Source organism: Notolepis coatsorum (assembly GCF_963971535.1).
Source record: "Notolepis coatsorum genome assembly, chromosome: 10".
Lineage (NCBI taxonomy): Eukaryota > Metazoa > Chordata > Actinopteri > Aulopiformes > Paralepididae > Notolepis > Notolepis coatsorum.
The window spans coordinates 97,814,894-97,828,658 of record NC_140174.1 but is presented as its reverse complement, the minus strand read 5'-3'; the positions used below and the strand labels follow the sequence as shown (position 1 = coordinate 97,828,658).

Sequence of the window (13,765 nt, the reverse complement as noted above, 5' to 3'; positions counted from 1 at the left end):
TCACAAAAATAATATAATAATAATAGAAAACACTGACAACTCCTTAACACATTGAGTGCCAGCAGGGGGCGCACTATTTATCGCTTGAATACCAGCCTTTTTGGACAGATTTTCCGATATTTCATGATTTTCGCAGAGCTATTTCTATATTCTATATTATGGCTATGTGTCTAATACGCCCGTCGCTTATCAATGACTTGCTTGCAGTCAACATGTACGAAACGGATTGTTTCTTCATCTGTACATTTCCGTTTTATACCGTTTTGAAAAACGGAAGTTTTTGGAAATTACTAGAAGAAAAAAAAGATTCCGTGATAATAGCTCTTTAGTGGAATACAGGCCTATTTATGAATCGTTTTCAAATAAATGCTAGATTATCGATAGTATATGTGGACTTATGCATGCTAGAGAAGCGGGCTGAAAAATCTATTATCTATGACCTGGTCAGCACTAACGTCATACACGCACATACACACATATGGGACACATTGCAAAATATGTGAAAAAAACATCTGATTACCCCAAGACTGGTAACATAGATTCCTTACCTCACATCAGATGTTCTGCAAAAAGATTATTCCAATTCCTGATCGCCATTCCAAATATCGAGCATGTTTATTGATCCAACGTTAGGTACTCGAAACAGATAATCCACACTGCTCTGAGGGTCCACAATGAATCCAATAGTCTCAGGTTACATGCCTGAGAAGTAAAATGTGGATTCCGTTTTTTTTTTCATGCATTTCAATTGAGTCCAATCCAATGGGTGCATTACCATCCGGGAGACGATAGGGGGCGGTATTTTCCCTGTTCGAGCTCATAGACAGTCCCAATGATAACGTGAGGCTAGATTGATGAAAAATGAATGGATATCGCTAATAAAAGCAATAACGATTAAATAACGAGATTTCTTGTCATTGGCACTCAACGCATGGCATGAAATAACGAGATTTCTCGTGGCTGGCACTCAAAGTGTTAATAATATAAACTTAGAATTTTACAATCGAAAAGCAATATCAAGGACTTAGTCACTTTTATAGTGGGCACATTGTTTATATACAATTATTCTAGTCTTTAAATTATATGTTCTCTGTTATGTTCTTTAAATTGTATATGTGCAAATAAATCTAATAAAATATAGTGTGCAAATGAATATAGATGTATCATACAGACCTAATGAGCCTACTGCTCTGTGTGAAAGCAGAAGGATGTGTGTGTACCATGCAGAGAGCGTGTGCAAAATTGTTTTCACAAACAAAAGTATGTTTTTGTGAATCGGGCAAAATCAACTGTAACCATAACAACAATAACATCCTGTTCCTCCCCTTGGGAGAACAGCTGACAGAGGAGGACAGGGGTTACTCAGATCTGAAGGAAAGCTGTGTGTGTGTGTGTGTGTGTGTGTGTGTGTGTGTGCGCGCGCGTTCAGTGGGTGGGTGGGTATTTGTGATCACATGCATTTGGGCACATGTGTACGTGCCTGTGTGCGAGAGCATGTGCTTGTGTTTTTTTTAACTAAAATGTCCAAAAATAAACCTAATTTGTTTCTCTGGTCATATAACCTTGTATTGAATTGAATTGAATTGTATTGTACAAGTTGATGTTTTTAATATTGATTCCTTTTTATGGGAGGTTGCTCTCACCTCTGGGGGGGTTTCAACCTCTGCTGCACAATTCTTGGAAGTCAGTGTGTGTTTGGCTTCTTTTAACTGTGCCAATAATAAACTAAAGTAAACTAAAAGAAAAAGAGATAGGGACTCGGGTCACAAGACTTGAGTGTCTCTCATTTGACTTGATGGAGGAATTACTTGAGAATGGACTTTGACTTTCCCTCTTCCTGGTGTGTTTGTGTCTACAGACAGACTCTCCGGAGGAGATGCATGACTGGATCCGAGACATTGAGATGAAAATTCAGGACTTCAGAGGCCCTAGCAAGGTACCCTGTTGTCTCTCTTCCACTAAGACACGCGCTCTCTTGGTCCTCTCCGTGGGCTTTGCGGTCCTTCGCTCTGAGGGAATGAAATAAAAAGCTCCCCATCACAATAAATGAGTACCTCTCAGGCGAAGAACCATAGGACTCGCTTTTAAGTTTTCAAAGGAACAATGTTTTCAAACTGTATTATTATTAAGCGTGTTGTGTTCATTCATAGTTAAAGGCAGTAGTGGTTGAATGCTTTCTTGTGATGTATCACATTCACACTCCCAAGTGATTTTGATTGACTTTACAACTGCAAATACACAGTCTGTCCCAATACATTTCAAAATGGAGTTATGGTGCTTCAGTGCAAGGGTTCAAATATTGATGGTGTCTTCTGTTGTGTTGCCTTCTCTGCCTTCTCTCTCTCTCTCTCTCTCTCTCTCTCTCTCTACCTGTCTCTTTCTATCTACCCCTGTCTTTCTATCTATCCGTCTCTATCTCACTGTCTCTTTTTGCAGGGTTTTTCGTTCCTGCGTGGCTCCTCTCTCTCTCGAAGGGGTAACAATGCATCCCGTGGTCAGCAGGGTGAAGACCGGAGACCCGTGCTGCTCAAGTCCTGCTCTGTAGCTCCAGGCTGGCAGCCCTGGACCCTCGGGCCCCAACGGGAGGTCTCTGTGCTGGGCACGCAGGACGAAGACGGCCCCTTCAGCTCCCTGCCGCCCCTGTCCTCTCTGTCCTCCTCCTCCACCTCCTCCTCCTCCACGTCCTCCTCCTCTAACTCCCTCTCCACCCCCGCTCCCTGCCTCAGCGCGTTCCCCCCGGTGTCGTCCACCACCGGTGGTCCGGAGGCCTCCACCACCTCGGCGAGCTTGTCAAGCGGGCGCAGGAGGCACCAGTCTCAGCCCCAGCCCCACACAGACCGCTGCTTCCCCTTCAGTCTGGACGATGACAACATCCGGACCACAGATGTTTAGGACCAATGAAGTCTTGTCCGGGTGGCTAATCTGGACGGGGATGTCGCCGCCTGTGTTTAGATGAATGTGACTGGTAACGGTACCCTTTACCCTATTAAGTGGCACCGTGGCGGGCCAGCTCCACCGTCCTGGCCTGCCGCCGGCGCCCCCTGCTGGGCTCATGTAGTAACTGCTGGAGTTGTAGCAGGTGGGAAATGAATCAAGGAGACAACAGTGTTAGTGTTGAGTGGACTGTGAAAGGGTCTGACGGTGGAGTTTTTGTACGACTTCCTTTTTAAAAAAAAAAAAGAAAAAAAAATCTAAACTTGAATGATGTTGATATTAATAATTAATTGACTAGCTTGTTCCGGCACATTCACAGAACGCACACACGGGTCTGTGCTGACTTCTAAATCGGTGTACACTGTGCACACACTTGGCTCATATCAGTGATATACCTTATCGTAACCCTCAGCTGAAGGTTTTAATTGCCGCAAATATTTAAAAACAATTATTACAAAGCATTTGAATCCATCAGCAGCACGCATAGTTTGTAAGGCCGGCGTGGACCCGTTTGATAGATTCGGTTTGATTGATACATCCAGCCGTGTGCCTCCGTCTCTAGAATATGAATCACCTAGTCTGCATCGGCTCACCTGGCAGTGTCTTCTTACTCCGGGAGACTCGTGTGACTGTTCCAGACCACAATATATACCGGCACACCTTAACCAATCGGTCTTTTACAAGCGCTCTGTGACTGATCGTGAGTGGATGTCCGCAGTGGCGTAGCGGAGGCCCCCGCAACCCCCGCGGTGCGGGGGGGCCCCGGAGCTTAGGGGGCCCCGCCCCCACTGTAGGCTATCCTCTTAGATTTCGTAACGAACAGGTCGCAGTGTGCAAGTGGGAGTATGGTTCTGCGGGGCTGCAGCTGGATGCATCTTGCGCAGAGGGCGGGGCCCCCCCCCCCCTCCCTGCTATGTTGTAATTATTTGCTCACCTGTGATAGGGCTAGCCGGCTGACTAATGTTCATTGGCAGGCTGGGCAGCATTCAAAACACAGCGGTAAGCGCGCGGACGCGGTGCTCAGAAAAACAAGATGAGAGCGAAAGCCAAACAGGAGACGGCAAAGCTACGAAAAAGAACATCATTGTTCCATCAGGCAGCAAAGGTATACTGACTCTAACGTTACTGAAAATACATCGGCAGTAAGCTCCCCACCTCAACCCCCCGGTCAGCTCCGAGTCCAGGCAGACAGACAGCCCAGCCAGGCCCCCAGCCACGCTACAGCCGCCGAGACAGGTTCGCCATAACCAGTATGCTACTACAGGTTACATGTATGCATCCAAACGGTTACATTGTTTGTGTCGCTCCGCAGAGCTGAGTGTGAGAGCGCGGAGTTGGGCAGTGGTCTATAGTGAACAAGAGTGTTGTTGTTGTTATTATTATTATTCACTTATCTCAGCAGCGCGAGTGCTCCCACGGGCCGAATATTGCCCCGATCCTCTCGAGATTAAATCCACGGGTACCTCTCGGCGTGCCGAGGCTTTTCCTAAATCACTTCCATCATCGAAAACGAGGGGAAAAGGTCGGCTCGCGACCCTGAAAATTTCGCGTGATTTTAAAAACGCTGAGCCTATTATGGGCTCCACGCGAGCTTTCTACCGTGGGTACATCTGGGCATCCCGCAACTTTTACTCATTCACATGTAGCCCCGAAAATGCTTAGAAAAGGAAAGCCGAAAGCGTGGAATAAACTCGCCGAAACGGAAAAGTGTCCCACGGGCGCGCCGTGATTCCGATCTGCGTGAAAATATTCACGGCCATAGAGGAGACCGTGGGACACCTTTTTGCAACCGAATATGTGTCTCCCACGCGGCGAAACAATTACATTTTCCCACTTTATTATTGATTTAGGGGAGTGGGCGGGGCCTCATGGTCTGACCTGCGGGGGGGCCCCGACATATTGCGCAACGCCACTGGATGTCCGTGAAAAAGGGGCTAAAACAAGAGCTTGAGCAGCCTGCCCAGGGCCGGACCTAGCACATTTGGCGCCCTAGGCAAGCTCACCACTGCGCCCCCCGCACCACTGTTTTTTTTTTACATGTAAAAATATTGGTTGCAGATATAGAGGGGGGCGCAAAAACTGTTCAGCTAAAAAAGAAAATAATTTGTTTTAATCTTTTTTTTTTTTTTTTACCATTTAGTTTAGTTTAGTTTACCAAACTCTAGGCAAACGCCTATGTCACCTGCAGGAAGCTCCGCCCCTGAGCCTGCCTCTTGTCAAAGTGACGAACAAGGAAGGAGATGCTGAAGCCACTCGTGTTCCATGTAATGGAGGACTCCTCAGTCATTCCAACGGCACTTAATATTACAGGACACACATTACAGGGTGATGATCACTGTGTCGTGACATAGAAGTAACTTAAAGGAACACGCCAACATTTCTGGGAAAGTAGCTTATCGTCTTCTCCAGAGAGAGAGACGAGAAGATGGATACCAGTTTCCTCTCTGTGCGTTCAGTGGAAAGCTATCTGGCTGCACGTTAGCCTAGCTTAGCACAATGAATGCACACGGACATGACCGGTTAGCCTTCGGGAGAGGTGTGAGTCGGACTAATGCCTGGGCTAACCTGTCATGTCCGCTTCCATTCATTGTGCTAAGCTAGGCTAACGTGCAGCCAGATAGCTTTCTACTGAACGCACAGAGAGGGAACTGGTATCTATCTTCTTGTCTCTCTCTGGAGAAGACGGTAAGCTAATTTCCTAAAATGTTGGCGTGTTCTTTTAATTACTTGGTAATGAAGTAATCATTTGTAGGTAGGTTTACCTGAGAAACCGGGTAATTTCCGGTTATATCTACGCTGTTACACAGTACTTACCCTTTTGACTTGTGTGATCTTGCGCGATATTAAGCGCTATCGTCATTCCTGCGGGGACCAGAGGAGACGACGGAGCCTGCAGTAACTTTATGCTTTTATGTTTGCACTGTGTTTTAAATAGGAGCTTAAAGCTTGGCTTAGAAGAGATCAATCGACAGTAAACTGTGAGCCCCATTTCGGCTGGCGAGCACCTACACACAGAACCGTGACAATACCACAGTGTTTTTACAATGGTACTTTAATCAGGTTCTAGAACTGGGAATGAACTCCCCAGCGTCAAAGTAATAAAGCTGATAAGCTTGTCGACGGGTCTGCAAATGTGATTACGATGTGTTTGTTTTTGCAGCATTTTGCAGGAAGTTAATCGCCACTCGTGGCATGTTATTGTAATTTTGCGCACTTTTGCTTTTGTCCCCATTTATACCTGTTTTTTCTTCTGTGGTACTTGGTGTTTCACAGCGGACGTTCCCCTGTGGTCTGCCAGAGGTTCTCTTGTACTGTTACATCAGTAATCTAACTCCTCTCGGGTCTCGTCGGGACTTTCTCTCTGATGCGGCACCGTATTCTCGCTCAAGCCTACTTCCTTGTTACCGAGCTATGTGCACTCAACCTGCCTTTGTGTGTAATGTTCAATTTTCTCCCTTGTATATTAAATGATGCTTTTTACTTGACTTCCTCGGGTTCTTCAGAAGAAACTTCTTCTGTTTTTAAGTCCCCGTGAAAGACACGCCGGTAATAACCGCTCGGTAGAACATCGTGTATAGTGGGTTTCAAAGGCGGTCACTCGCTTGTCTTCAGATGACTTCACTAAATGTCGTTTGGAAAGTTAGAAGAAGTTATTTGCAGATGGTCAGCATTTTTCTCCCTTTCCTAGAAGAGCAAGGGGAAGAGCAAAACAGCCCCCCCCCCAAGAAAACGCTAAATAACCAGGAGTCAAACTAACGATGTGGAAGTGCACTCACCACTAGACCAAGCCACCCACCCTGATTAAAAACAGCAATACTATGATGATGGTTCGTTTTAACGCTACGATAGAAAGTTAGGGTTAAGGTTTATAGAGGTTTATGTCAAGTGAAGTAGTTCACCCATCCAGTGCAAAGGGTCCCGACACGAGAAAGTGACCTAAAACGAAAGGGTCTGACCTCCTCCTCCACGTTCCCCCCTTTCTGCCTCCCGAGAACAGCTGTTCTGGTCTGAGGACCGGCGGGACTGAAACGCCTCTCTAGTCTGCACAACAACGGTTTAAACCGTACGGTTCGGTAAAAGACCCCAGAGTGACCATGAAATGTCAGCTGTGTTGAAATTAGTTTTCAGCCTGTCGGAGGACGGAGCTCCTCGAGGTACCGGGGAGCACAATCTGAGTGGAAAGACATGGCTGAACTGGAGGCCTGAGGGATGAGGGGGGTGAGTGTGGGAGTGGTTGAAAGAAAGAGAAACTCTAGTGACGTGAGGGCTTCGGACATATGTAGAACTAATGGTACTTTTTCCCAAAACAAACTTAAAAGTCTTACCAAATTCCGGCCACACTGAAATCCTGCAGGAACTGACACACTGAATGAATGACATTTTTATTTAACAGATTGCAGAATGGGTACAATACAGTACGGCTCAATACACACAATTGTTAAGGGGATGCAGACCAGAGAAAGACGTTTGTCTTGTTTACATCAGGGTCCCCCATTTTCAATTCATAGTGACATTTATGACATACGCAACATATATGACATCTTGACATTTATGGCATAGGGACATACATGACATACAGGTAGTATGTCACTGGTCTTGAATATGGTTGTCTTCCCTGGGGAGTGAAGAGTGAGCACTTCCTGCCTCCCTCATCTCTCCCAAAGCTGCAGACTGCTTGTGCATAGTATGCGTGTATAGTATTATGTGTGCATGCAAGAGGGAGGGAGAAGGAGGGTTTTAAAGAGGGACATTATGAGCCTCTGTGTGCGTGCACAGAATTTAAAGGTCACAGAATGTAAAGGGTAACTTTGCACATAATTTCGCACACATCCAAAAACTTGCATCCAAAAACTATTTTGCACACATTCATTTAGTTGGACAGTTATTGAGAGTAATGAGTTTGAATATGGCCACCAGTGATGTCATTGGGGACATTGAATCCTTGTGTTGTGTTAATTACAGCTCCTTGAAATTGTGAGGATAAAAATAGCAATACCTTGTCTTATATGGACTGCTACCTTATTTAATTGAGCTGTAACACAACACAAGGATTAAATGTCTTCAATGACATCACTAGTGGCCATATTCAAACTAATTTACTCATTACTCTCAATAACTAAATTAAACTGTTTAGAGTTTTTGGATACGTGAAATATTATGCACAAAATAGATCACCATTGTTTTTTTTGGTGAAGTGCCCTTTAACACTTTCAGTGCCGGGCCGTGTTTTCCTATTTACCCCGTTGAGTGCCACCATCCACGGGCAATGTTAACGTTAATATCGCCTAATCTATGTGTAGCACCCTGAAAATATGGCTATTGTTCAGAAGTGCTGACTTGCCTTTTATCTCCCCTGGTGCACCAAGACATACTAACTAGTTTCCATTAATATTCCCTCGAACAATGACTCAGGTTTCTCCTTGTTCTACCGGCTGGAATATGGATTATAAACGGTATTACTGGACTATATTCACCCACCCAGTTTTCCCTGTGTGGCTAGTGGGCGACCAGCAGGGGGCGGTGGCAGGCAGAGAACGTACGAGAGCGACGGGGGAGGAAGCAGGTAAATGGAGACGGAAGGGGGAGAACGAGCCTCTTCGAGTGTGGACTTTGATGTGATCAGACGTGTCTCGACAGAGCCCCCGTTGTATGGACCACACGGGCGAACGTATTGAACTTGAGTATATGACGGGTTATCCTAGAAAAGTAACCGTAGTGGAGCGTTGCATGTTTTCCCCACTGAATAACCCTAGTGATACAGCGAGTTATCCTAGAAGAAATGCGGTATAGCCAAGTGTGGCTTAAGTTAAAGATATTCCCTCTAGTGAGCTGCCCCGCCAGCGTGGCTTGAAGAGGACCGGTGTTTAGAGACACCCTGCGCCATTATATATCACGGCTAGCAGGAGGGCTGTTTGGGACCCAGAGAGTAGCTTCAGTGTAAGGTAGGGCAAGTGTATGGCTGCGCGTCAACCCAGCGCCGGGCGCCAACAACCAGCCTTCGCCGGCGTGTCAACGTCTGCTCTGCACCGGCGGTCGACAGCCCAGCACGGGAGTTCTTCCGTCCAGCAGAGGTCGCCATCACCCAGCACACGCTCTAAGCCAGCTACTGCCCCTCTGCTTCAGCCCCGCTTGCTAGCGCCCGCGACGAGAGCGTTCGACGTCATCTTGCTACCTGGACGGTGGTGGCACGGCGAGGCCGCCATTTTGGTTGAGTACAATCGAGCGTCGATGCTCCGGATCTATTACACAGTACACAGTGTGGTGCGGCCTACGGGCGAAGCTAATGGTTGCTAACTACAGTTCATAGGGGTACCCCATAAACATTACATGCCGGCATTAGCATAGGACTTTTGTTCTGGTACAGTGGGCCCACATTTTTTATTTCCTTTGAGTGTGATAACGTGTTGGTTCTTTAATAATAATTCCCATTTAATTACCCTTTCCCTGTGGGGAGGTTATAGACCTGGTGCATCATAAGTAAAGCCTGATAGAGGTATTATACATGGTACTGACCCGGACGTGGGTGATGAGTCAAACACATGGAAGTATATTATCCCTGATACTAACCCAGAGGTGGGTGTATAATATACGTGTCCATAAGGTATTGAGTTACACACAGAGCTATATAGTAGGACTTCAGTCCATTCGACCACTCCTATTAAATCATTGTAACTGAACAGTACAATTAATATAAAGACTTAAATGGGGTTCTGTGTGCGTGTCCATTCCTGTGCCCAGTATTAACTCTTTTGGTGTGGGTAACGTATATATGATTAACCCCTTCCTACCCAACTTTCCCCTTTTCATTATAAGGTTTCTAGTGGTCATCAAGGGAGGGTACTGCTTGCGGGAGGAACAAATCTATTTATGCATATCAGTCACTAGGTGTGGGAGGGTTAACGGAGGTAATCAGGGAAGTGAGAGCGAGTTGGGGAGTACTGCTGACCGCCCCGGAGAGGCGAGGAAGACCAGAGTACCAAACCAGCTTGGTAAATCCCGGGCCCCATTCACTCCCACTACCGGGCCCCAGGTTGACGCTCCAGGCCCAAAGACGAGGGTGCAGTCAGACGGAGCTCTACTGTGTCCAGCTACCTCGTGACTGCCAGCAACCGTTCCCACCAAGCAGGGATAATCCACCCTGCTACATATGTTTTAAATTATGGCTATGTGTCTAATCTGCCCCGTCGCTTATCAAAGACTCATTTTCCAGTCAACATTGGCAAGGCAGATTGTATTTTTATCGCTTCATTTTGAAAATCACCCGTTTTCCGGGGAAAAACAACCCATGCCTATGATAATCGCCTTTTACTGGAATATTCCAGAACGTTGTCATTTGTCGGCCTATTTATGAATCGTTAGTATATGTGTGTATATCGTGTGTATATCGTGTGTATATGTGTGCGCATGCACGCTCGTGCCGTGCGCTGATAATCGCTGCTTATTTCCTCATGGCTTTTACAGTCAAAACAGCCATATCACATAAACGCTTATATCTCTGTGAAAACGAGTCTGATTATCCTAACACTGATAACATAGATTCCTTACCTGAGGTCAGATGGTATCCAAATGGTTTATTCCAATTTCCTTTTCACATCTGATCGCCGGCGGCCCCTGGATCTCCAACGGTAGGCTCGCGTGATGCAATATGATTTCAGATCGCTAAAAAAAAAAAAACACCCGAGAATAGCCGTGACGTGGCATTCAACGGTCGGGTCGTAAACCCGAGAAAAGCCGTGAGTGGCGCTCAAAGTGTTAAGTAGCACTTCAGTTTGACACCTGTGAGTGACGGGTTGCTCTGAGGGCACCCAGACACAAGGAGAGAGGCTGGTCTGTCTAAATATTAATCTGGGCCACACCGTCTTAACCCTTTCACTACCACACTGCAGATGGTTAACCCTTTCATTACCACACTACAGAAGGTTAACCTTTCACTACCACACTACAGATGGTTAACCCTTTCACTGCCATACTACAAAATGTTAACCCCTTCACTACCACACTACAAAGGGTTAACGCTTTCACTACCACACTACAGATGGTTAACCTTTCACTACCACACTACAGACTGTTGACAGTCTGCAGTGTGGTAGTGAGTTTCAAGTTTAGTTTTATTTGTATTGACGTATAAAGTACATGTACATTACAGTGAAATGCTTGGTTCTGTATGAGCCCCTGAGTATGAGTACAAACTAAAGTACAATGAAGTAAAAACGCAGACAATGGTACAGAAATGCAAACTTAAAAAAAAAATGCTAAATGCAAAAATGAGGGTTAAAGCCTTAACGTCTGCTCCTGGTGTCCCTGGTGTCCCTGATCGTATTGCCTATGGATGCTGTGTGTGGGTTTGGTTTTTCCTTTCAATTAATTTATTTGAATGACTTCCATGACAGTCATTAAACTGTCTTTTCTCTGTTCCCTTGGCGTGTTTGCTGAAGAATACCACCAGAGGGCGCTACAAGACATCATATTTAACACTCCAGCAACGGGTACTGAACCGCCATTAATTTGTCCGGCTGTGGGAGGCCTAGGCCCTAGTTACGCTTAATTATATATAATTAAGATGATATGCAGGCATTAGGGCTACACACACCTGTTTCTGTGACAAATATACATTCACTTTTCAGTAAAATTACCGCTTACACCAGGGATGTAGTAGAGCGGAAACTCGCCTAAATTCAGTTTACCCACAGTAAAGTTTTTATTTGTGAAATATAAAGTTTACCGTATATCCACCTTTTAAGCGGATAGAACATTTTCAATTGAAATCCATAGTATACATTATAATGAGTTACGTGAAAACGATGTCTTGGGGGTGGAGGGTGGGATTTGTTTTTGTGTGTGATTGTTGACATTACTGTCAGACTGTAGTTTGAAGTTTACTCACCTTTTGTGTTGTCACTGCATCACCTGTTAAAATGCACTGGAAGCTATAGGGTCCCACTAGGGCAGGCCCACTGCACTATAGCTGAGGGACAACCTCCTTTGAGGAAGGATCAGCGACCATGTTGTATAAAGATAAACAGAGTAAGACTACTGCTTGACCTTACTCCTAGAACCCACCTCACCCCTGCCCACTTTGACAACCTATGGCTTATAGTAGACGACAGAGTACAGCAACTTGCAATGGGCCTGGTCTACAAGATACACTACACGACCAAGGTACCCATGTACATGTCAAAATACTTCCCAAAGGTCAGTGATTACCACAACACCAGAGGGAGCTCCACAAATCATGTTAAACCCAGATTCGGCTCAAACAAGGGACTAAACACGTTTCGCAATTATGCCACATCAATGTGGAACGCCCTACCCAAAACTGTAAAGGAATGTAAATCACTACCTAGTATGGTTTTGTTAATATTCCAATGTACAGTTTTGCTTGTTTGTACAGTGTCCCAACCCCCTCCAATGTACAGTAAATTACCTGTATGGTTGTCAATATTCCAATGTACAGTTTTGCATGTACAGTTGTACAGTGTTTCCCCCCCAACCCCTCCTACCCACCCAACCTCCTCCAATGTACAGTTTTTACGTCAAATGTATATACTCCCTTTTCTGGACTCTTTTTGTATCACAAACAGTACTGTATTTGCAAATCTGGTATGTCATAAATGTATAGATGTAGCAGTACTGTCTATCTGTATGTCATATATGTCCTGATGAATTGAAAATGGGGGACCCTGATGTAAACAAGACGAAAGTCTTTCTCTGGTCTGCATCCCCTTAACAATTGTGTGTATTGAGCTGTACTGTATTGTACCCATTCTGCAATCTGTTAATAAAGTTTTCAATCAATCAATCAAACCTGCATAAGAATGACTTAAGACATGATAAGAACAATGAAAAGATAACCTAGAGGTACAGTATGTATATTGTTATGTACATTCAAAGGATTGTCGGGGTCGATTTTATAAGCAGAGTATAGCCCATAATACTCTCCCATGCCTTTAGATATAGGAGTCCACATGACTTCATAATGTCAATCATTCTAATTTGTAGCAGGTTTCTTTACATCTTGACATGGAGGCTCCGTTTTGGACGACTGCCCAACCCCTATACCTCCATGTTCCCACATCAGACCACTGTGAAGGAGGAGGGGTGTGGAATGTATTTTGCCCTGTGTGATGTGATTGTTTGCAGAGGAATGGGTTGACCTTACCCCCCCCTGTTGCCTCACACGCACGCACGCTCGCACGCACGCACTCACTCACTCACTCACTCACTCACTCACTCACTCACTCACCGGACTCACGCACACGCACACACACACACTTACTCTTCCTGGCTGGGCTGTAGGCGTGTGAGACAGGCCTGTTGAGAGCAGAGAGCCTGGGACTCCTTCATCACGTCCTCCAGACAGGACAGAGGACCATGGCAGGATGAGATAATCAGGATGAACAATATAACAACCAGGCCTTCTCTCTCAGGTATATAATCACAACTCCTCTCTTCTCGTTTATACAGTATAGACACATTTTAGGATGAGGCCAAAACATCCAAGGATGAAGCTATAGTCGATTAAAATCACGTACACTTTATTGAAATGACCATTTTGATGTGGCACTAGCCATCTGTGATGCCCCATAGGCCTATGGGTTATAATGGCACAATTAACGTTATACTTTTCCACTTGGTTTGATGAGTGATTAAGTCTATACTGGGGTTGTTTAGGCCTATTTGATATAGGCTAATCGTTTATTCACAGGCGCCTTTCTGTGTCTTTCTTGAATTTTGCCATAAACATATTTTTTATTTAAAAGAATGTTCATCAGGCTGTCATTTAAAATGACGAGATTTGCGGGCTATTTTGTGCAAGATATAGTTCATTTGA

At 45.3% G+C, this 13,765-nt stretch overlaps 1 protein-coding gene across 1 annotated transcript in view; it reads left to right on the top strand.

The window, feature by feature from the left end:
* The window catches only part of plekha2 (pleckstrin homology domain containing A2), a 44,760-nt gene extending 41,540 nt beyond the window's left edge, over positions 1-3,220 (top strand). The window contains exons 11-12 of the mRNA XM_084322847.1: positions 1,859-1,936; positions 2,437-3,220. Of these exons, the coding sequence (XP_084178973.1) occupies positions 1,859-1,936; positions 2,437-2,892 (534 nt within the window). The 3' untranslated portion in view covers positions 2,893-3,220. The remainder of the gene's footprint in view (positions 1-1,858; positions 1,937-2,436) is intronic.
* Positions 3,221-13,765: the final 10,545 nt, after the last annotated feature.